Source organism: Salmo trutta, chromosome 3, assembly GCF_901001165.1.
Source record: "Salmo trutta chromosome 3, fSalTru1.1, whole genome shotgun sequence".
Classification (NCBI taxonomy): Eukaryota; Metazoa; Chordata; class Actinopteri; order Salmoniformes; family Salmonidae; genus Salmo; species Salmo trutta.
The window spans coordinates 45345737-45370972 of NC_042959.1; the positions used below are offsets into that span (position 1 = coordinate 45345737).

General features: G+C 42.4%; 2 protein-coding genes across 20 annotated transcripts in view; both read left to right on the top strand.

Moving 5' to 3' along the window:
- Positions 1 to 14895, top strand: part of LOC115176026 (plectin) — a 188675-nt gene extending 173780 nt beyond the window's left edge. For 18 of the 19 annotated variants that reach the window (XM_029735812.1, XM_029735803.1, XM_029735865.1 and 15 more), the window contains 7 exons: positions 259 to 342; positions 464 to 565; positions 707 to 805; positions 2447 to 5791; positions 6295 to 13540; positions 13783 to 13899; positions 14052 to 14895. In XM_029735812.1, the coding sequence (XP_029591672.1) occupies positions 259 to 342; positions 464 to 565; positions 707 to 805; positions 2447 to 5791; positions 6295 to 12648 (9984 nt within the window). In that variant the 3' untranslated portion in view covers positions 12649 to 13540; positions 13783 to 13899; positions 14052 to 14895. The remainder of the gene's footprint in view (positions 1 to 258; positions 343 to 463; positions 566 to 706; positions 806 to 2446; positions 5792 to 6294; positions 13541 to 13782; positions 13900 to 14051) is intronic. The other variant, XM_029735764.1, reaches the window with a different exon arrangement.
- A 1498-nt stretch (positions 14896 to 16393) lies between these two features.
- LOC115165414 (microtubule-actin cross-linking factor 1) overlaps positions 16394 to 25236 on the top strand; it is a 50268-nt gene continuing 41425 nt past the window's right edge. The window contains exons 1-4 of the mRNA XM_029718504.1: positions 16394 to 16718; positions 17282 to 17416; positions 17678 to 17736; positions 19181 to 19292. Of these exons, the coding sequence (XP_029574364.1) occupies positions 16596 to 16718; positions 17282 to 17416; positions 17678 to 17736; positions 19181 to 19292 (429 nt within the window). The 5' untranslated portion in view covers positions 16394 to 16595. The remainder of the gene's footprint in view (positions 16719 to 17281; positions 17417 to 17677; positions 17737 to 19180; positions 19293 to 25236) is intronic.

Below are 25236 nucleotides of genomic sequence, written 5' to 3' on the forward strand. Positions count from 1 at the left end.
GTAGGCTACTGTACTGATGGGGGCATATTAGGGGTCCATTACATCACTGCATTGCTCTAGGTGCTTAGCTGATCAACTGAACATTCTGAAACTTTGTGAAAATAAATCATTGACATTGTTTTTATACTTCTTATTCTGTATACTACTTGACTATGAATGTTATAAAGGTGTGTTTTGTGTAGTTCTCATCATTGAACATATACAGGCACACCTTGGAAGTCACATCCAGACTAATTCTGATTATTTCCCCCAACATAGAAACTTCTGGAAGAGATCGAGCAAAACAAAGAGAAAGTTGACGAGTGTCAGAAATATGCCAAGGCGTATATCGACACTATCAAGGCAAGCATGCACAACATTAGTGTACAAACGTGGAAAGCATTATTGCATTCACATACAGCTTTATTTAAATGTCTTCATTTCATAGGGTTTAGTGTTGAAACATCCTGTTTCTTTTTATTAGGATTATGAACTCCAGTTGGTGGCCTACAAAGCACAGGTGGACCCTCTCTCACCCCTGAAGAAAACCAAAATGGATTCTGCCTCGGATAACATCATTCAAGAGGTCTGTGCCGCTTGTGTTATCTGAACGCAGACTGTCATTCTCTGACAACCATTTGCAATGTTAGGAGAAAAGTTTAGATCAATAGTTTAAGCCGACACACACTAAAATCAAAGGTTTCCTGTTTTGTTTCTCCTCCATCAGTATGTGACGCTAAGAACCCGCTACAGCGAGCTGATGACTCTGACCAGTCAGTACATCAAGTTTATCACCGACACACAGCGCCGCCTGGAGGACGAGGAGGTGCGTGACAACACACTGGGATATCCTAACCCTAACCCATTGACAACCAATGAAAAACAAACGCATGACCGCTCTCTTGCACGCACAAATGCATACACACACATTAATGTATGGTTGACTTGACATTCCTACATTCTGAGGTAAAGTATGGTTTGGAACATTGGCATTTGCATGCTGTACTGTACAGGAACTTGTACAGGAAATCCTATCGCTTAGAATGATGGCCAAGCTGAGCTGTTCGGCAAATATGAACGCTCTACCAAAAATAATCCTAGTGCTAAGTGTCATGGTTTTCAGATGGGAACCAGGGACTATCAATATACATTAGAATATGGCTAGAGTGTCATATGAAATGTTTACGGTGCCTTAAAATATCCAGGACCAAGCAGATACTTATCTATTATATGAACATCAATGACAATTGCATACTCTTTTGATAAGCAGTATTGACCTTGTCACGAAATTCAATGAATCGATGAAACGTTTATGTTCAGTCTGAAGCAAAAGAAAGAGAGCATCCTCAAAAGATTAAGAGACCATTGAGAGGAAATTCCAGTGGGTTAGAAGAAATAACTCATACGATTTGCACATTTTATATTTTGGCCTATTCATTTTCATGTCATTTATTGAGGCGTGCCATAATATTTTTTTTCAAAGGGCGTTATTTCTTTCACTATGTCTTTTTTCTCATTGGCCACTCTTTCTTACATCTCAATCTAAGCTCTCCCACTATATGCTTCAGGCTGACTGCCATGTTCTTCGACTTTCCTTTTTTTCAGATTAACACAAATTTTCCGTCTCCCGTTCTTTTCTAACCCTAATGTTTTGTTCGTTTCTTTGCTTTTCTTAACTGCTTGCCAGTGCTTTGTCATGATGAATGCTTATCTTGTTTGGGCGTTAAAAGAGGTAAATAATCCACTACGCTCCAGTTACTATTCTCTCATTATGTTCCTTACCTTCCATACCCTCAGGCTTCAATTCATCACCTAAACTGCCAAACATTTCCATATTTACCTTACATTCACTTCCTTCCATGTCTTGCTTATTCTGTGTTAGCATGGGCTTTAGGTGCTATTTTCTTATGACATTTTCAGACTATCCTTGCACTATCCCTGCTTTCCCTTTGGACATATTCGGCTCAGTTCCTTGATAATAGTGATCTAAAGAATCAACGTAACAGGTTGTTTAACAGTGTGAATAGATGAACTAGTTACTGGTTGATTGTGATGTCATTTTTGGAATAATAACTTTGTTTGAATCATTTCAAGCTGAAAAGATAGATGATTCAAAAATGAATTATTCACTTTCATATTTCACTTATGCAAAATGGTTGATCACAAATTAATTCCCTTATGGACACCAATATTTAAAAAGATACAGTTGCATGCCACATGAGTTCCTCACTTTCTTGTGTTGTGAAGTGATGTCTTGTCTCCATACATGAATTGTTACATATCCATTTTCCATCTTACTTGTTTCTACCTTGAATTGTCTTTGTCGAAGATAACTTGCTTTAACAGCATCCTCCTGAATGAATTTACATCTAAACATATATATCTTTAAGCTAACTATTAACATTAACATTTAACCTGTCATGCTTAATTTTTATATTTTCTTTACCATTTGCTTCCACTAATACAGAAAGCTGCTGAGAAAATGAAAGCGGAAGACAGGAAAAAAATGGCAGAGATGCAGGCTGAGTTAAACAAACAGAAGCAGCTAGCTGAATCTCATGCAAAGGCCATTGCCAAGGCAGAGCAGGAAGCTCAAGAGCTGAAGCTCATGATGCAGGAGGAAGTCAGCAGGAGACAAGTTGTTTCTGTAGATGCAGAAAAGCAAAAGCACAATATCCAGCTGGAACTACATGAGCTCAAAAATCTCTCAGAGCAGCAGATCAAGTCCAAGAGCCAACAGGTAGAAGAAGCCAATCAGAGCAGAGTCAAGATTGAGGAGGAAATCCGTATCATCAGGATCCAGCTGGAGACCACTGTCAATCAGAAGTCTACAGCTGAGGATGAGCTCAAGCAACTCCGGGAAAAAGCGTCTGAAGCCGAGAGGCTGAGGAAGCTTGCACAGGAGGAGGCTGAGAAGCTCCGCAAACAGGTCAACGAGGAGACCCAGAAAAAACGCAAGGCAGAGGAAGAGCTCAAGTTAAAGTCTGAGGCTGAGAAGGAGGCTGCCAAGCAGAAGCAGAAGGCTCTGGAAGACCTTGAGAAGCTGAAGAGGCAGGCGGAGGAGGCGGAGAGACGCATGAAGCAAGCTGAAGTGGAGAAGGAGAGGCAGATCAAGGTTGCCCAGGAGGTGGCACAGAAGAGTGCTGCCACCGAACTCCAGAGCAAACGCATGTCCTATGTTGAAAAGACATCAAAGCTGGAGGAATCACTCAAACTAGAGCATGTCACTGTCATCCAGCTGCAGGAGGAGGCAGCTCGTCTTAAGAAGCAACAGGAAGAGGCTGATATGGCCAGGGAGGAGGCAGAGAAGGAGTTAGAGAAATGGAGGCAGAAGGCCAATGAGGCACTCCGCTTAAGGCTCCAGGCTGAGGAAGAAGCTCACAAAAAGAGCCGTGCCCAGGAGGATGCCGAGAAACAGAAGGAGGATGCTGAGCGTGAGGCCAGGAAGAGGGCTAAAGCTGAGGAGTCCGCACTGAAACAGAAAGATATGGCAGAGCAAGAGCTGGAGAGGCAGAGGAGGCTAGCTGAGGGAACTGCTCAGCAGAAACTCTCAGCAGAACAGGAGTTAATCCGGCTAAGGGCAGACTTCGACCATGCTGAGCAACAGAGATCCCTGCTTGATGACGAGCTGTACCGCCTGAAGAATGAAGTCAGTGCAGCTGAGCAGCAAAGGAAACAGCTCGAAGATGAACTGGCCAAAGTGAGGAGTGAAATGAATGTACTCCTGCAGCTAAAGTCCAAGGCAGAAAAGGATAGCATGTCCAACACTGAGAAGAGCAAACAGCTCCTCGAATCTGAAGCTGCAAAAATGAGGGACCTTGCTGAGGAGGCAGGAAAACTTAGATCCATTGCTGAGGAAGCCAAGCGACAAAGACAAGTTGCTGAGCAAGAGGCAGCTCGTCAAAGAGCAGAAGCTGAAAGGATCCTCAAGGAGAAGCTTGCTGCCATTAATGAGGCAACTCGCATGAAGACTGAAGCAGAAATTGCCCTCAAAGAAAAAGAGGCTGAGAATGAGCGACTCAGACGACAAGCTGAGGATGAAGCTTACCAGAGGAAAGCTCTGGAGGACCAAGCCAGCCAGCACAAGCAAGATATTGAAGAAAAGATCAATCAACTCAAGAAGTCATCTGAGAATGAGTTGGGAAGACAAAAGACACTTGTAGATGAAACTCTCAAGCAGAGACGAGTGGTTGAGGAGGAAATTCGCATTCTCAAGCTAAACTTTGAGAAAGCCTCATCTGGCAAGCTTGATTTGGAGCTGGAGTTGAATAAACTGAAAAACATTGCAGAGGAAACACAGCAGAGTAAACTCCAAGCTGAAAAAGAGGCTGAGAAACACAGGAAACTTGCCCTGGAGGAGGAGAAACGCAGGCGCGAAGCAGAGGAAAAGGTAAAAAAGATCACTGCTGCAGAGGAAGAAGCAGGCAGACAGTGCAAAAATGCACAGGAGGAAGTGGAGCGCCTCAAAAAGAAAGCAGATGAAGCCAAAAAGCAGAAAGAGGATGCTGACAAGGAAGCAGAAAGACAGATTCTCGTATCCAAACAAGCAGCACAAAAATGCAATGCAGCAGAACAGCAAGTTCAGAGTGTCCTTGTCCAACAGAAGGAGGACAACCTCATGCAGAAACAGCTCAAGGAAGAGTATGAGAAAGCCAAGATGCTTGCAAAACAGGCAGAGCTTGCCAAGGAAAAGGCAGAGAAGGAGGCTGCTCTTCTCCGGCAACAAGCAGAGGATGCAGAACGCCAAAAACAGGCCGCTGTGCTCCAAGCTGCCAACCAAGCCAAAGCTCAAGAGGAAGCCGTAAAATTGAGAAAGGAGGCAGAGTTTGAAGCTGCCAAGCGAGCACAGGCTGAGGCTGATGCAATCAAACAGAAACAACAAGCAGATGCTGAGATGGCAAAGCACAAAAAGCTTGCAGAGCAAACAGTGAGTCAAAAGTCTCAGGTAGAGAAAGAGCTTGCAAAGGTCAGGCTTCAGCTGGATGAAACTGACAAGCAAAAATCTGTCTTAGACGAGGAGCTGCAGCGCTTAAAGGACGAAGTCGGTGATGCAGTCAAGCAGAAGGCCCAGGTGGAAGAGGAGTTATTCAAAGTCAAGATTCAGATGGAGGAGTTGGTCAAACTGAAACTCAGAATTGAGCAGGAGAACCAGCGTCTTATCAAAAAGGACAAGGATAACACTCAGAAATTCCTGGCTGAGGAAGCTGAGAACATGAAGGAGCTTGCAGAAGAAGCTGCCAGACTCAGTGTGGAAGCCCAAGAGGCTGCACACATGAGACAAATTGCTGAATCTGACCTCTCCCAACAGAGGGCACTTGCAGAGAAGATGCTAAAGGAGAAGATGCTCGCCATTCAGGAAGCATGTAAACTGAAAGCAGAGGCTGAGATGCTCCAAAGACAGAAGGACCTGGCTCAAGAGCAGGCCCAGAAGCTGCTTGAGGATAAACAACTGATGCAGCAGCGTCTCGAGGAAGAGACTGAGGGCTTCCAGAAATCCTTGGAAGCTGAGCGCAGGAGACAGCTGGAGATCACAGCCGAAGCTGAAAACCTCAAAGTCAAGGTGTCCCAACTTAGTGATGCTCAGTCCAAAGCAGAGAATGAGGCCAAGAAATTCAAGAAGCAAGCAGATGAGATCAGTGCCCGTCTTCATCAGACAGAGCTAGCGGCTAAAGAGACATTGACTGTTGTGGAGAAACAGAAACTGAGCAGCAACAATGAGGCTGATGAGCTACGCAAAGCCATTGCTGATCTAGAAAAGGAGAAGGCCAAACTGAAAAAGGAGGCTGAAGACCTACAGAATAACTCTAAAGAGGTATTGTGTTAGAGATGACATAGTAGTGCAGCTTATGTCATTGTTAACCATCTCTCTGAAAACAAACCATCTTAAATTATTTCATTACATTTCTTTATCTATTCCTTCTTAAAATTAACCACTTACACAGTTATATTATGTTGAGTTATATTTGTTTTACAGTACACTAAGCTTAAAAAGATCATATCCCTTCCAGATATTTTCATTTTGTCCAGTTGTACAAAAGTATAGATTCATTATTGGTGGTGTTCGCCATAATGTTATTCCCTTACTGAGAAGAGTATATATAATATTATGTAACATAGGAATAATTAAATCTATTATATATTTTTTTAACTATTTGGGTCTGATTCTTATAAGTGGAGGGCATTGTACTAAAATGTTGTAATTTCTTTACTATAATGCACAATATGTCGATTGATGGAGTTTTTCGTAATATTTTAAATACAAATGAAAATCAAATTGTTCTAATTATGTTCTTGTTTTCCATTTTTCTCAATTAGATGGTCAATGCTCAGCAGAAACAAATCCAACACGAGAAGACAGTACTCCAGCAGACATTCGTCACAGAGAAGGCGGAGCTGTTGAAGAAGGAGAAACAAATTGAAGATGAGAAGAAGAAGCTTGAGAACCAGTTTGAGGAGGAGGTCAAGAAGGCCAAGGCCCTCAAAGAAGAACAGGAACGCCAGAGGAAACAAATGGAGCAGGAGAAAAATAAACTTCAGGCTACCATGGATGCTGCCCTCAACAAACAAAAAGAGGCTGAGAAAGAAATGCTCAACAAGCAAAAAGAGATGCAGGAGCTTGAAAGGAAAAGACTTGAACAGGAAAAGCTGCTTGGCGAGGAGAACAAGAAACTTCGTGAGAAACTGCAGCAGCTCGAGGTCGCCCATAAAGAGCCAGTCTCCCACACCAGAGAAATCGATATCCAGACTGACGATGTGCCTGAGGACGAACTGATCCATATGACCATGGTGGAGACAACAAAGCAGGTTACCAATGGCCAAAGTGTTGGGGAGGAGGTTGACAGTAAGAAGGATACATTTTCTTTTGATGGCATCCGCGAGAAAGTACCTGCAAGCAGACTTTATGAAGTTGGCCTTTTGACGAAAAAGGAGTTTGATAAGCTGAAGAAAGGCAAAGCCACTGTGCAAGACCTCAGCCAAACTGACAAGTTAAGAACAATTCTGCAGGGCAAGAACTGTATAGGGGGTGTCTTGACACAGTCTAATCAGAAAATGCCAATATATGAAGCTATGAAAGAAAAGAAAATTACTCCTGGCTGGGCTTTGATCCTCCTGGAGGCACAGGCAGCATCTGGCTATGTAGTAGACCCAGTTAAAAACAAGAAACTCTCTGTCAGTGAGGCTGTGAAGGAAGGCCTGATCGGACCTGAACTGCACAACAAAATGCTGTCTGCTGAGAGAGCTGTCACTGGTTACAAAGACCCTTACACCGGTAACAAGATCTCACTCTTTGAAGCTATGAAGAAGGGCTTGATTGACAGAGACCATGCCATTAGGCAGCTTGAGGCTCAGATAGCTACTGGCGGACTCATTGACCCCATAAACAGCCACCGTGTGCCCATCGAGACAGCATACAAACAGGGGCAGTTTGACACTGAGATGAACAAGATACTTGAGGACCCTTCGGATGACACCAAGGGATTCTTTGATCCTAACACCCAGGAGAACTTAACATACTTTCAGCTAATGCAGAGATGCAGCACAGATCCGGAGACAGGACTGCTGCTCCTGCCCATCACTGACAAGGCTGCTCTGAGCACGTCAACTTACACAGAGCAGGAGACCAAGGATGTGTTCAGCAAGACGACTGTCTCTGTGCCATTTGGAAAATTCAAAGGGAAGACTGTAACTATCTGGGAAATCATCACTTCTGAGTACTTTACCGAGGACCAGAGAAAGGACCTTATTCATCAGTACAAGACAGGAAAGATCACAGTGGAAAAAATCATCAAGATTGTTATCACTATGGCAGAGGAAAAGGAAAAAAAGAATGAAATCGCTTTTGAGGGTCTGAGGGGAACAGTCCTTGCTACTGAACTACTGGAGTCAAAGATAATCGACAAAGACCTCTACAACAAGCTGCACACAGGCAATAAAACAATCAAAGAGGTGTCTGAAATGGAGCCTGTTCAAAAATCCTTGAAGGGTACAAACTGCATTGCAGGTGTAGTTATTGACTCAACTAAGGAGACTATGTCGTTCTATCAAGCCATGAAGAAGGATATGATGAGGGTAGGGCCTGCTTTAACTCTCCTGGAAGCACAAGCAGGAACAGGATTTGTTGTTGATCCTATAAAGAATCAGAAGTTCACTGTTGATGAAGCTGTGAAAGCAACTGTCATTGGTCCTGAGCTACATGAAAAACTACTGTCAGCAGAAAGAGGTGTTACAGGCTACAAAGATCCTTACACGGGAAAGACTGTGTCTTTGTTCGAAGCAATGAAGAAAGAACTCATTCCAAAAGATCAGGGCATCAGACTCCTAGACGCGCAGCTTGCAACAGGAGGCATCATTGATCCAGTGAAAAGCCACCGCATCCCACATGATGTTGCCTGTAAACGAGGCTTCTTTGATGATGAAATGAACCAGATTCTGAAAAATCCAACTGATGATGTTAAAGGCTACTTTGACCCCAACACACAGGAAAATGTCACATACTCACAGCTATACAAGAGATGTGTCACTGACAAGAAATCTGGCCTTCAGCTTCTACCTCTGTCTGAGCAAGCAATCAATGTGAAGGAAGAACATGCATACACAGAGGTCCAAACCAAAGAGGCCATGAGACAAGCAACAATGGAGCTGCAGTCTGGTCCACTCAAAGGGAAGAAACTCACTATCTGGGAAATTATCCACTCTGAATATATTACAGAGGAACAGAGAATTGACCTGATGAGGCAGTATAGGTCTGGAACGATTACAATAGAAAAGATCATCACGATTGTGATCACCATTGTAAATGAGAAAGAGGCTAAGAAACAAGACCAAGACAGCTTCAAAGGGCTTAGAGCACCTGTCTCTGCCAAGTCACTGTTTGATTCCAAAATCATTGACAAAGCTACGTTTGACATGCTCCAACAAGGCAAAAAGACACCTACACAGGTCAGCGAAAATGTCAATGTAAGCAAGTACCTGCAGGGCTCTGACAGTATTGCTGGTGTCTACCTTGAACCAACAAAGGAGAAGATCAGCATCTATCAAGCTATGAAGAAAAATCTTCTGAGACACAACACAGGCCTGTCACTTCTAGAGGCCCAAGCTGCCACAGGGTTCATTATAGATCCAGTGAAGAACCAGTACCTGTCAGTGGATGATGCCGTTAAAGCAGGCGTTGTCGGCCCTGAGTTACATGAGAAACTGCTTGCTGCTGAAAAAGCAGTCACTGGTTACAAAGATCCCTTCACGGGCAAAACAATCTCTCTTTTCCAAGCAATGGAAAAAGATCTAATCATTAAGGAGCATGTCATGCCACTCATGGAGGCCCAACTGAGTTCCGGAGGAATCATTGATCCTGTGAATAGCCACCGCGTTCCTATTGACGTTGCCTATCAGAAGAGCCTTTTCAGCAAAGAAATGACACACACCTTCTCGGAACCATCTGACAATAACAAAGCTTTCTCAGACCCCAATTCAGATGAAAAAGTAACATACAAACAGCTGAAAGAGAAGTGCACTAGAGATCCTGATTCAGGCATGAACCTTCTACCACTTTCCAAGCCACAGGCCCCAACTGTGGTGGAGAAGACATACCTCTACACGGAGGAACAGACGCAGAATGACCTGACCACAACCAAAATTGACCTCCCCAGTTCACTTGAATCCCTTGCTGGAGGCTCAAAAAGTCTCTGGGACATCATGAACTCAAATCTACTTCCTGAGCAAGAGAGGAAGAAGCTGATGGAGGAGTATCGCTCAGGCAGTATCACTAAAGAGCGCATGATCATCATCATTATTGAGATTATGGAGCAGAGAGAGATCATCAGAGGTGAAACTGTTAAGTCCTGCAACACAATCAGACGTAGGGTCACTATCGAGGAGCTCTACAATTCCCGTATCATTGACCTGGAGACATTCAACCTGCTGAAGCAAGACAAAAGAAACATCCGTGACATTATGGAGATGCAGAGTGTGAAACAGTATCTGTTTGGCACGGGCTGCGTTGCTGGTGTCATGTCTGACTCCACTTCCAGGATGAGCATTTATTCAGCGATGAAGAGAGGGTTCTTGAAGCCTGAAATTGCCCTTAGTCTCCTGGAAGCACAAGCAGCAACAGGATTCATAATTGATCCTGTGAGAAACGAGACACTCACTGTTGATGAGGCTGTCCGCAAGGGTGTGGTCGGCCCAGAGATCCACGACAGACTTCTGTCAGCTGAGAGAGCGGTCACAGGCTACAAGGATCCTTATAGTGGCAAAATCATATCTCTCTTCCAAGCAATGAAAAAGGACCTTGTTATGGAGGAATATGCTCTGAAAATGTTGGAGGCTCAGACTGCAACAGGAGGCATTATGGATCCTGAATTCTACTTCCACCTCCCAGCAGACATTGCCACACAGAGAGGATACATCAACAAGGAAACAAATACAAGGCTTGCTGATGACGTAAAGGGATTTGTTGACCCTGTCACTGAGGAGAAACTTTCTTATGCCCAATTACTCAAGAGATGCAAGATTGACCCTACCAATGGGATGCGCTTGCTGTCACTGGGAGACAAGAGACTGATGTTCAAAGGTCTTAGAAAACAGATCACCATAGAGGAGATGTTACGCTCTCAGATCATCGACCAACAGACGGTCAATGAGCTGAATGAAGGTCTGATTTCAGTGGAAGAGGTTAGCCGTAGACTCCAAAAATACCTCGAGGGCACAAGCTGTATCGCTGGTGTTTATGTAGAGGGAACTAATGACCGTCTATCAGTCTACCAAGCCATGAAAAAGAACATGATCAGGCCGGGAACTGCCTTTGAACTGCTTGAGGCTCAGGCTGCCACAGGCTATGTAATTGACCCAATCAAAAATCTAAAACTTACTGTCAATGAATCTGTCAAGATGGGAATAGTGGGGCCAGAATTCAAAGACAAGCTTCTCTCTGCTGAGCGTGCCGTGACAGGTTACAGAGACCCCTATTCCGGCAAGACAATCTCTCTGTTCCAGGCCATGAAGAAGGGGCTCATCTTAAAAGACCATGGAATACGTCTCCTTGAGGCTCAGATTGCCACTGGCGGAATCATTGACCCAGAGGAGAGTCATCGCTTGCCAGTGGAGGTGGCCTACAACCGTGGCCTCTTCGACGAGGAAATGAATGAGATTCTCACAGATCCATCAGATGACACCAAGGGTTTCTTCGATCCCAACACTGAGGAGAACCTGACCTACCTCGGGCTAATGGAGAGATGCATCACTGACCCAGCTACTGGCCTTGTCCTCCTGCTCCTGAAGGAGAAGAAGCGTGAGAGAAAGACCTCCTCCAAATCCTCTGTCCGCAAACGCCGAGTAGTCATCGTGGACCCAGATTCAGGCAAAGAGATGACTGTCTATGAGGCATTTAGAAAGCAGCTCATTGACCATCAGACCTACCTAGAGCTTTCTGAGCAGGAGTGTGAGTGGGAAGAGATCACGCAGACATCCTCTGATGGCGTTGTCAAGTCAATGATCATCGACAGACGGTCAGGAAGACAGTATGACATTGATGACGCCCTCGCACGAGGCCTCATTGACCAGACTTCACTTAGTACATACCGCTCCGGAAACCTGTCAATCACTGAGTTTGCTGACATGCTGTCTGGAAACATGGGTGGCTTCCGCTCCCGGTCATCCTCTTTTGGTTCCACCTCTGGTTCCACCTCATCATCATACAATCCCATGAGCCCCATACCCTCCATTAGACCCCCTGCAATCATGTGGAATGACCCCACGGAGGAGACTGGCCCTGTAGCCGGAATCCTGGATACAGACACTTTGGAAAAGGTGTCAGTCACAGAGGCCATGCACAGGAACCTTGTGGACAATATCACAGGCCAAAGATTACTTGAGGCACAAGCCTGCACAGGGGGCATAATCGACCCAACTACTGGGGAACGATTCGCTGTTACTGAGGCAACCGAGAAAGGGCTTGTGGACAAGGTGATGGTGGACCGTATCAACCTGGCTCACAAAGCTTTCAATGGATTTGAGGACCCAAGAACCAAAGTGAAGATGTCTGCCTCCCAAGCTCTAAAGAAAGGCTGGCTGTATTATGAAGCTGGGCAACGTTTTCTGGAAGTCCAGTACCTTACGGGGGGGCTGATTGAACCGGATGTTGAGGGCAGAGTCTCACTGGATGAATCCATCAGAAAGGGCACAATTGATGCTCGCACTGCTCAGAAGCTGAGAGATGTGAGTGCTTACTCCAAATACCTGACATGTCCCAAAACCAAACTAAAAATCTCCTACAAAGATGCCATGGACAGAAGCATGGTTGAGGAAGGATCTGGCCTGCGACTGCTGGAGGCCTCCTCACAGTCAAGCAAAGGGCTGTACAGCCCATACAATGCCAGCAATTCCGGGTCTGCCGCTGGCTCGAGGTCCGGGTCCAGGACTGGATCCAGAACAGGATCCAGAAGAGGCAGCTTTGATGCCACAGGTTCCGGTTTCACCATGAACTTCTCATCCTCCTCCTACACCAGCTCCAGCAGTTACGGTGGCCGCAGATATGATGCAGGACCTCATAATGGGCTCAACATGGATGAGCTAGCCCAAGCCCTTACGGCTCTAGCAATGATCAGGCCATGCAGCTTAGAAGGACAACGAGCCTTCCCAATGATGATACCAATGCATATCGCGGTTGCATAATTTAGAGGAAAAATCAATTGACATTTGAAAAACAAATAATTAATTTATTCTGCTCCTCATGTGGTCACATTAGGAAATGGCTGGAAGTAATTAAATGCAGTTCCTCATAAAGATGTCCAAAACAATGCCTTATCTCTCCAGCCTTAATTTCTTAGAATTATTAGATAAATTAACTGTTTTGTTCCGTTTTATTGCAATTTTTATTGATTAGGAAGTCAATTTATATTTTAAGAGCAAAGTTTCGGATTTAGTTTTTACTTCATATAAAGTGACCACAACTGATTTTATAGTTCACGTTAACACAACTTGTATACTTAAGCTTTCCTTAACGAAAATATGTACTTCGAACAGATATATTTTTCCAGTTTTCTTTTTCTTTTTAAACTTAAGAATATTTTTTATCCACTTTCTTTTATCTGTTTGACAATATTCTATGAAATATGCCAACATAGATATTATAGTGATGCTTTTAGATGTCTTCATATTTCTGAATGTCTGTATAGAGTTTGACCCAGAGTTTTTTTTTTAAGTGAAATATGTTATCTAGCAAAGTAAAACAAATAGTCGCAGAGCAGAATAAAGAAACACTACATAAACAGTGGAGGAGGACTGCAACATTCAAAGTTTAATGAACTGCTTCCCTGCCTACATCCCAGACAACATTGCCCTTTCTGTTCAGTGGACAGGCCCATGCACCAAGTCATCACCTTATTCTTGAATCACCCACTTCAAAGTTCTGAACTATTACACCCATCATTATGGACTACTATACCCACCATTTACCTCTTATCAAGTGTTCCTAGTAGACTGTCCTAAGAAGATTTCAGGCTTCACCATGCTTCCTCTGACATTAGAGGCAAAGATCTGCATCCTGGATGTTGCTTTGGTTCTTGTAAGTTGAAATCAGTTTTCTGATTTGTAATTTGGTAATATAGTTTTGTAATGTACTTTCCTTTTAATCACAGCCTTCTCTACTCTCCTCTGATTCTGTTTTTTTCTCCTCCCCCTTTATCGCTAGTATTTCAATTCAAGTTTGAAAGAAAGCGCTATCAAACGTTTTTATTAGTTGGATGATTATGATCATGCCTTTTTCACCTCAGTATTTTAAGATGATTGATTCCCTTTTTTTGACAGATGTCTCATTCCATCAGAATTCGATGGGGATTTGCAGGTACTCAGATTGGCTTGGCTGATGAGTCTCTTAACGGGGACGATATCCCAGTTCAACAGCTTCAGCATCCAGAAATTCAGGTAAATTCATCATCCACCAAATAAAGCATTAAATAATCAAATACATTTGCTATTTATTTATTTGTTTGCGTTACAATTATTTTTGCTTTTTTTTTTTTTTTACTGTTATTGGTTTTGTTGTCTCAAAATTATTATTTTTGTTTTGTTTTTAGATCTACCATTGAGTACCTTGCTTCCATTGCACCTCCCTCATTTTTGAAGACAGTTGAGGCTTGTGACCCCTGAAGTCTCCCTGGGATACCATACTAGGAACAAACTCCATGAACTTTTGTCCAACATTCTTACTTGAATATTGATCATAATTCCCCTATTTTGGATTACACCACTTACATGTACACATCACTATGTTTATGGGCTTTCACATGGTCAGCACCATGAAGATGAAATGCAATGTAATCTTAATTTCTGTAAGCAACATCAATGTAACATCAGTCAAAACCAAAGTAAATAGTTGCTGAGATGACATTGCAATATATGATCTGATTTTACAATACATTGAATGAATGTACATATTTTCTAGGATGAATACATTTCAAGACATTTTCCTACATTTTACATATTTCCTTTGCGAAAATGATTTTGAAGCTTTGTCATATGCTGCTTTTAAACCAGTATAGTAGTTCTTGTTTTCCATACCAAGAATGTTTTTTTCTGTTCTGCTTCTAGGAAGTGTTTTACTTCTGTAAATCTTCATTTTCATTTGTCATCATATTTTTCTTATATAATACATTTTTGCTTTGCATGTTTTACTAACTTGGTAATAAATATTTTTTGAAAAAATAAATTGTAAGAAGAAGAGAATAGGACATGTATCTGCTCCGCAAAACGTGTTTCGTTAAATGCGGATTTAAGTGGTAACAAGATATTTAATCAAAACTAACTGGTTGGTTTTGCTCATTAACAGATTTTTGTGTTGAGTGGCATGGTGAATGGAATCTGGTGTATGTTTTGATGATAACACTTTAATGTAAATAAATGTGCTATTAAAAAAGGTAATCTTGTCAACTACATTTCAATATCCAGGTAAATCACACATTCTGACAATGGAATTATCTACACAGTGACCGTACAGCATACAGAACATATCACTATATTAAGCATAACACATAAGATTACATTGTGTGTACCTGTAGGCGCATTATATATTTTCACACTAAAGGCTATGAATCAATTTATTGGTAGAAGCATCTGATATACTGTATGTTTTTCATGCAAAATTGCTCAATTGATGCAAATGACTTCAGTTTAAGCCATTGTATTTTGTGGTAGGCCTTGTACTTTAGTTTAGTCATTTTATTGTGGTATGCATATACTTAAGCTTAAAACCATTGTTTTGTACAGTGGTGGAAAAAGTACACAATTGTCATACTGGAGTAAAAGTTAAAATACCTTAATAGAAAATGACTCAAGTAAAAGTGAAAGTCACCCAGTAAAATACTACTTGAGTGAAAGTCTAAAAGTATTTGGTTTTAAATATACTGTACTTAAGGAATCTGAGCCCTAGGAAGACCTGAGCCCTAGGAGGACCTGAGCCCTAGGACCATGCCTCAGGACTACCTGGTGCCTGCTGCCTGCTGCTGCTCCAGTTTCAACTGTTCTGCCTGCGGCTATGGAACCCTGACCTGTTCACTGTGATTACTATTATTTGACCATGCTGGTCATTTATGAACATTTGAACATCTTGGCCATGTTCTGTTATAATCTCCACACAGCACAACCAGAAGAGGACTGGCCACCCCTCATAGCCTGGTTCCCTCTCTAGGTTTCTTCCTAGGTTTTGGCCTTTCTAGGGAGTTTTTCCTAGCCACCGTGCTTCTACACCTGCATTGTTTGGGGTTTTAGGCTGGGTTTCTGTACCGCACTTTGATACATCAGCTGATGTGAGAAGGGCTATATAAATACATTTGATTTGAATCAAAAGTAAAGGTAATTGCTAAAGTATACTTAAGTATCAAAGTAAAAGTATAACAAATTTCAAATTCCTTATATGATAGCCAGGGGCACACTCCAACACTCAGACATTATTTACAAATTAAGCATTTGTGTTTAGTGAGTCTGCCAGATCAGTGGCAGTAGAGATGACCAGGGATGTTCTCTTGATAAGTGTGTGAATTGGACCATTTTCCTGTCCTGCTAGACATTCAAAATATAACTAGTACTTTTGGGTGTCAGAGAAAATGCATGGAGTAAAAAGTACATTGTTTTCTGTAGGAATGTAGTGAAGTAAAAGTAGTCAAAAATATAAATAATTAAGTACAGATACCCCAAAAAATGCCTTAAGTAGTACTTTAAAGTATTTTTACATAATTACTTTACACCGCTGGTACTGTATACCATGTTAGTATCATTATAGGTGAATTAAGTAGTATTTAATGCCCTCTACTTGCTGTCTGCAAGCACTACTGTCTGCATTATTTCATTTCACCATTATGAGGGCACTACTAGTTTGACTTACAAGTCATTTCAACTCATGTCCTCTTAGAATCATACGAGCAAACAATGAACCCTCATTCACGATTCAGCTACCAACTTCATTTAATGGATACATTTTCTGTCAGCGACTTGGAGAACGTTATTAGAGACTTAGATATACAGTGTCTGTGTGTTATGAATGGGCGGGTGTGGAAGTAGTGCTATATCGGCCTATCTATATGTCTGTGTGTGTCTTTCTATGCCAATGTTAGCCTTTGATATTGATGGAAGATCCAGCCAATATGAGAGATGGGCCGTCTACCTGCCAGAATACCTCTAATGACTGCCTTGACTACACTTCACTGACCCTGTCCCTCCCACACCTCCCAGAGAGGGGTGACGAGGAGGTAAGTCATCAGAGAATGGGGTGAATGTATGGAGAAATGTATGGAGTAAAAAGTATATTGTTTTCTGTAGGAATGTAGTGAAGTAAAAGTTGACCAAAATATAAATAATAAAGTACAGATACCCCAAAAACGACTTAAGTAGTACTTCAAAGTATTTTTTACTTAAGTAATTTACACAACTGGCCCTGTATGCCATGATAGTATCATTATAGGTGAATTAAGTAGTGTCTTTAATGCCCTATACTTGCTGTCTGCAAGCACTACTGTCTGCATTATTTCATTTCACCATTATAAGGGCACTATTAGTTTGACTTACAAGTAATTTCAACTCATGTCCTCTTGGAATCAGAGGTCTTGAAATACAAGCAAACAATAAACCCTCATCCCCTCATTCACGATTCAGCTACCAACTTCATATATACATTTTCTGTCAGCGACTTGGAGAACGTTATTATTAGAGACTTAGATAAACAGTGTATGTGTGTTATGAATGGGCGGGTGTGGAAGTAGTGCTCTATCGGCCTATCTATATGTCTGTGTGTGTCTTTCTATGCCAATGTTAGCCTTCGATATTGATGGAAGATCCAGCCAATATGAGAGATGGGCCGTCTACCTGCCAGAATACCTCTAATGACTGCCTTGACTACACTTCACTGACCCTGTCCCTCCCACCCCTCCCAGAGAGGGGTGACGAGGAGGTAAGTCATCAGAGAATGGGGTGAGGCAGTGCTTTGGGAAGACGTTGCTGTAACAGACCTACCAGTAGGGGGCAGTAAAATTGAAATACCTACATTTGAACTTTGGTAGTACTATACTAAAGTATCGATGAGGACAAACTCAGTGTCCTGATCACTACCAATTCAGCTGCACTACTTCACGGTATTATACTGTATAATTGAGTGAAAGCAAACACAAATGAATAATCTCTGATGTATTGTTATTTTTGTTGTCTGTTTCAGGAAGAAAGGGGGAGTGTGTATGGATTAGCAACACTCACATCCAAGGAACAGAGCTCTGGGTATGGGTAAATGCAAAAACAAAGTAGCCATGGTTCAATTCAACACATAACCCATCACAACTTCAACATTTCAACAATTCACATAATTGGTGAATTTTACTTTTTGTGTGCATTTCAAGATCATAACATTTGTAATTAAATACAAATTCAATGTGTTAGACATGTTGCACTGGGCTCCATGCCCATCACCCACCATCAGTCAGGTCAAACTGAACAAATGGCTGGTGATGATGACAGTTGGTCGATTGTCACAGTTTAGTGGACCAGTGTGCCTGGATCTAAAGTCATTGACCTGGATGGTCAAACAGAACAAAGACAACCGCTTGACGGGAGTGCACTTGAAGATATGTAGAAACTGATTTTTATCAGAAACGCGCAATGTCGTTTACAGACATTTGTTTACATCCCTGTTAGTGAGCATTTCTCATTTGCCAAGATAATCCATCCACCTGACAGGTGTGGCATATCAAATAGCATGATCATTACACAGGTGCACCTTGCACTGGGTACAATAAAAGGCCACTCTAATGAAGCCCTTTTGTGGGGAAAATCTCATTCTGATTGGCTGGGCCTGGCTTGCCAGTGGGTGGGCCTGGCTCTCAAGAGAGTGGGCCTATGCCCACCCATGGCTGTGCCCCTGCCCAGTCATGTGAAATCCATAAATTAGAGCCTAATGAATTTATTTCAATTGACTGATTTCCTTCTATGAGCTGTAACTGTAAAATCTTTGAAATTGTTGCATGTTGCATTTATTGTTGTTCAGTATACAAAAAGTGCTGATCTTTTTAAACGGCGCACCCGATAGGCATGGAAATACCCTCAAATTGAAACTGACCATCTGCACTTTAACCTCATAGTCTTTGTTTAATTTGAAATCAAAACTTTTGAAGTATAGAGCACAAAATAGAAATAATGCTTCACTGTCCCAATAATTATGTATAATGACACTTTAAATTACAGTATTTATCCAGGTTATTATTCATGATAAATAGTAATTTGCTGAAAAGAAAAAAAAGATGAAAATTCTATTATAAACTGGGTGGTTCGAGCCCTGAATGCTGATTGGCTGACAGCCGTGGTATATCACGAGTATGACAACACATGTATTTTTACTGCTCTAATTACGTTGGTAACCAATTTATAACAGCAATAAGGCACCTCGGGGGTTTGTGGTGTTTGGCCAATATACCACGGCTAAGGGCTGTGTATAGGGCTCCGCGATGCGTCGTGCCTAAGAACAGCACTTAGCCGTGTTATATTGGCCATATACCCCCTCGTGCCTTATTGCTTAAATTCAAACTCCCCTTTCAGTGTAGCTGGAAAAGCAGTTTGCAATACTCTAGGTATTTGAAGTTACTGTAGGTATCTGATTAGGCAGGTATTGATATGTATATGAGATTAATAGTGACATAGACACAAGCTTTGTGGGCTTGTATGCTTCCAGGAGGGAGTCAGAGGAGTGGAGCCAATGGCAGGGGGAGTTCAGAGGTCAAATCCGAGCCCTACGACACTGGCTGAAGAGCATGGAGATGAGGCTACCTCCTCTGGACCATATGGTCAGTTGGGTTGTTGAGTTGTTAGGTTCCTTACCTTTCTCTCTTTCACTTATGTAACTCACAGCTTGAATGTCATTTGTTTTATATATATTTCTAAGAGGTGTTATGTCAACATTGCTAACATCAGTCTTTCCCCGCTGTAAAATTATTCTCAGAGGTTTAGTGCACATTACGCACTTAGCAGTAGAATGAATAGGGCCTTGGCATATTTAGTCAAGCAAAATCCTTTTAGTGGATTCTGCTGCAAGAGGCTATCAACCTATTGCCATCGTCATCAATGGATATCCACGGAACCATTAAAGATGGACATCGTCCTCCATCCTCTGTTGCTGTGCATTCAATAACAGAGAGTAAAAGACACTGAAGGAGAGGGGGCTGGATAGTAAGTCAAGGAGAAGAATGAGTGAACAATGTTGATATATTATCCATTCACAGGATGCTAGAGGACTGGACAATACCCATTCCCCATGATGCAACTTGTTGGTCTAACACTAATTGTGTGGGCTGGGAGAAATCCAAAGAAGATTTCAAACAAAAACAGTGATTTGAGGCTGGCCCCTATTGTGTAATCTACTGTCCCCATGGCGCTGGGCTGAGCATCACTATCGAATAATATGCCCTAAGTCCCAGAGAAAAAAATGCTTTCTCACCCAGGGGGCTGGCATGATACCACTAAACAGAGAGCGAGAGAAAAACTGTGCAAACAACAGAGCAAGAGTCAGAAGGGAGATACACATTACACATACAGGCGTATGACTTCAGACAGAAGGAAAAAGAGCAAGGGAATCAGTGAGAGAGAAGAATCTAGAGCCAGACGGACTCAAGCGGAGATCGAGGTGGTGGTCTTAGCTCCTCCATATCCTGCAGCGAGTTTCCTTTGGGGAGAGGGGCAGGCAGGCAAGCTCTTTTGTGCTCTGCTGGGACAGGGAGGCTGGAGAGACGCTCAGCAGTGGAGGCCCACTGCACACATGAGCGAACACCCTGAAAGGACATTAGACTCAGATGGGAGGATGAGGACAGAGAGAAAAAAAGAAAAGAAAAACAGGATCTTACAGACAGAGTACTTTGTTGTGTATACCCCAGCCATTCGTCTTTTTTATCTGTTAGTAGCGCATAATGAGATTTAAGCGTTGCACAATAATTAGTGTGTCTTGAAGGGTGATATTTTATATCACAAACATTAACAGGGTTTTTTTAGACTGTGGATAATGAACAAGGGCCTCAACTCCGATAATTAGCGTAATCCACAGATTTAAAGCGGACTAGCATGAAACATTGATATGACCAGACTGAAGAGCACACCACGACTCTTTACAACACAAACACTGATTGAATCAATTGCCATACTGTGTTTTTCAGCATCATGTTGTTACTCTCTGCATTATTTAGCCCTTTTGTCATCTTTGTGTTTATTTTTTGTGGTTGTGAGTACTGTGTTACCACAGAGTGAAGGAGGACCTTATTGTGATTGATAGGTTTTGGTTGATTTAGTGTTACTAAAAGCTCCATTGTCCTAATTGTTTGTTTGATTGATTAATTGATTATAACGCTAAACGGCGTAACAACTTAACCTTTGTGTAGTCTTAACATTCTGTATACTCCCCTTGTCCTCAGGGTAAAAAATGACCCGCCTTCACTAAACCCCTAAAATAAAGCAGCTTAATTGAATTTTAAACCCTAAATCTATTTTGCATGAAGAAGCAACCTGTTATTCATGACAAACTTTGTGAATATCTGGGTTTTCCCTCTTCACAATGCAGAAAGACTGTATTTAATCAGTGGACACCACTCGTTTTTATTACAACACACCTGTCATAATTGTTTTCTTTACTAAAGTGGAGGTTTATTATTATTATTGCTAAAGGTACTGCATAGGTGTAAACATAATTTTTTAGCAAGAGATAGCACTTGTATAGCCTAAGAAAGTAGCAGAAATGTGCAGAAAGTAGTTTTGAATGCATTTCATTGAGATAAGGCTACCTCATCTAGACCATTTTTTGGCAACATTGTGATATATTCTTAGATACTGTCAACTACAAAATACTAGTCTTTTCCCATTTGTTTAACCATTGTATAAACAACAACAATAAATAAGAATAAAATAAGATAATAGATACAAAACAAAAACGTGAAGAACATAAATCAATCAACTGTAATTAGAACATGTAGGACAGTATGCAACTATGTGTGCATGGATTTTGCAGACGTATTTCTCATATGTGCAGCACATAGTATTTGTTTTACAGTCCTTCTTTTGGGGGCAGAATTGGCATCTCCTCCTCTTGCCTGCCCCAGCTTTAGCCTCAGGTGTATCAGGACAAGATTCAGCCCCCTGAACAGCTTTCACAAGCGCTGCAGAGGCTGCTGTACAGGGGACGCGCTCCCTTCTTTGAAAGTGTGGGGTTACAAGTGCCTTTCCCAGCTGCTCCAGGAACACCCTCCTCTTGGTCCACTTATCATGCATCCAGGTAGGGTTGATCTTGTTCCATATCACGAAGACATTGTATGAGGACACATCAATGATGTTATGGAAGATGACCAGGGGCCAGCGGGCAGTCATTCTCCTGCAGCTGTAAGTTCCAATCACCTTATCCAGGTTGTCCACGTCTCCTTTGTTGTGGTTGTAGTCCAGGATGATGGCTGGCTTCCTGTCCTCATGATCACTGATCTCAGCCGTTTGTGTGCTCAGGAGGACCACATTCTTGTTCCTCTTTGGGAGGTAAGAAACTAGAGTGGTGGTGGGGGTGAAGGCAAACTTTGATAAGAGGAGTGCAGGGGGGAGCTCAGGCTTGTTCTTTCAAACTGTGCAAACCATGGGGATCTTTCTCTTCAGGAGCTGCTGGCTGAGATCAATCAGTAGTACACATAATCTCAATTTCTCATTGTGTGTGTGTGTGTGTGTGTGTGTGTGTGTGTGTGTGTGTGTGTGTGTGTGTGTGTGTGTGTGTGTGTGTCTTTGTGGTTTTTGTGGTGTGTAAATCATTTTATAACTGCTGGATCAAAAATGACCCTAAGACAATCTTTGTACCCTGGTGGTGTACAGCTTTCATGGAAATATGATCAAAGCAATGTTTCACTTTTTCTAATGTTGTGGTCACTCTAGGAAAAGTCATCAAATTTCAAGTTCAAAAAATATAATTCAGTGGGTTTTCTCTGCTGTTAAACATAGTGGCAGGCCATTTTTAAGACAACACAAGGGTTAATTAATTAATCTTATAATCAGGGCTCAAACTGGATAGATACACATGACCTTCTGGTGAACTTATCCTTCAAGCCAAAGCCAATTGTTTTTCTCTAATATTGAATTGCAAAATATTTTTGCGTTATGATGCCATCATCACGCTTTGTTGTAGTGTTTGACTCAAAAATGTGTGTATGACACATGTATGACTCAACTCAACTTTTTATGAGCTATAAGGTAGACCGCTATGTTCAGTGGTGAACTGAGAGTGTGGGGGCTCCTGTGCCTCTCCCAGTGAGCATGGGTTAAATGCAAGTAGTCTTTTATCAGTACTGTGCCTTTATCACAGTGCACCCCTCCATAAGCCTTTGTCATGTTAATGCTGCTAGTCTGCTCCACTGCTGCTTTCAGTATGGTCTGTGGGGACTCGTTAGTTAGCTAGGCTAACTGCGTGAATGAGACACAACACAACTTCCTCCAACATGCCAACAATACTCAGGAGAGAGACACACCTGCTCCTTAACACAGGTCATGCTCTGACAGTGGGATATGTTCTTTAGAACATACTGTAGCAAAATGTTTTGAAATGGAAAACAAACATTTGACTTTTGAACGACAATATCAGATAGTACTTCACTGTTTCACTCTGCTTCGGGACATTTTATTCCGTACCGTGACTTACCTTGTTTCTCCATACAACCTAACAGCTTCCATAAACCAAGTTAAGGTGATTCATAAACAGCTGTGAAGAAGAAATTTGATATTTAAAAAAAAAAAGTAGGCCTAGAGGTTTACGTTGTGAAAATGACTTGAAAAGTTTGCATTGTGCAAGAAGTGCTGTATTGCGTCACTCAAAAGTCAGAAAAGCAATCTCTCCATTCAGAGAAACAAATGAAGGCCAAAAGTTCCTCTCTTCTTTGTCGTGTCCCCCCGCTAATGAGGAGCTGCTCGATAAAGGGTGTTTGTGTCCCTCTGTCTCTAAAGGTCTCTAATTTCCCTGGGTTCGCTGCAAAGTCTGCGTCTCAAATAAGCCCTGCACACATAACCTGCAAACAGACCAGGAAGAGGGATGAGAGAGCGCAGTCTATTCTCCTCTCCTCTGTCTTGATGGCAGTGGGCAAACAGTAGTCCCTCTCTGATGAAGGCAGATAATGACTTGGGAAGATTTGTTTGTGTTGATTGCTGTGAGTCACCAAGTGGTAAAGATAGGGAGGGGAGGGATTGTGTGTGTGCATGTGTGTATGTATGTGAGTGTGCGTGCATGCGTGTGTTCATAATGTTTTGAATTGTGATTGAATTGTGATTATCCACTTCTTTATGGTCCTGGGATTTTTGTGATTCTCTAGCATTTGTTGTGATCAACCTTTTCATAGGAATACTAAGGTTATTGACAATGTAGCCTCTTCTTTTATGTTCTGACTCTTTACAATCTAATCTTCCGGCAGGTAGCCTAGTAGTTAGAGTGTTGGGCCAGTAACCGAAAGTTTGCTAGATCAAATCCCTGAGCTGACAAGGTAAAAATATGCCGTTCTGCCCTTGAACAAGGCAGTTAACCCACTGTTCCTAGGCCGTCATTGCAAATAAGAATTTGTTCTTAACTGACTTGCCTAGTTAAATAAAGGTAAAAAAATCAATTTAAAAAACATGAAATTCCTGTCAACAGACCAATCACATATGGAGGTTCGGTTGCTGATTTTGTTGTTGAATCCCTCCACCCTCCATCCTGTGACTAAGATTTCCAGTATCCAGGCACCCCAGGGAAGCTCCTAACTCCTTTTCACCCAAACCCACACATTTCTGGGAAGCAATCCCTTTAGTGATAAATAACTGTGTGTTTGTGCGTGTGCGTGCATGCGTGCATGTGAGTATGTGTGTGTGTGTAATGGTGTTGAATGGTGCTTTAGTTTTGACCCATAAAAGGGACCCCTTTTTCATATCCTCGTGAAGAGGGCTCCCCATGTGAGGGGTGGGCATGGCTGCAGAAGTGCTAATTACCACGTAGGCTAGTAGAGCCATAGAGGAGCCACTGAGGTCTTATTTAATTGGAAGGCAGAGAAGAGAGGGAAGAGAAGGAAGATTGTGGAGGAGAAGGGGGGACATGCCATGCAGCCAGCAGGATTCATCTACTTTAGTGCTGTTAGGTCTTCTGGCACATGGGGTCTGTGATCAAATTTGGCCCCATTTGCAACCAATTTGGAATCGTGTACTTTTAGACCCGAATATCCCATCTCCCCATATCAGAACCTACACTTCCCAGTCTTACTTCCCAGTCTTACTTCCCAGTCTTACTTCCCAGTCTTACTTCCCAGTCTTAGATGGGAGGTTAATGGTAGAGAAACTGGGGAATTATCAACTGCCTGGCTGCCCAGCCTGTTAATAGTGTGTTGCTTCATAGCCACATTGATAACCAGTGTGCCAGTGGTTCTTCAACTACACCAGCCAGTCTTTTGGAACGGGGGGGGGGGGGGGGGGGGGGGGGGGGGTTGAGGCCATGGTTCAAAATGGAAAGGGACAGCGGGTCTGGTGAAACGATTCAATTATTTCTAAGAGGATTTGGAGCTAGCTGAAAATCAGGATCAGGTGTTGTGGGTTTAGAACAGTGGCACTGGCATACCGGGGTATCATCCATGCCAGACCCACTCGGGGCCGGCTCACTTGCTCTTTGTTAAAAAGCTGAAGACACTGCTGCTCTCTTATGGGACCAACCGAACCCTTATCTGGAGTATTGCTACTATTTTGAAAGCTTGATATTTTCTGCCTACA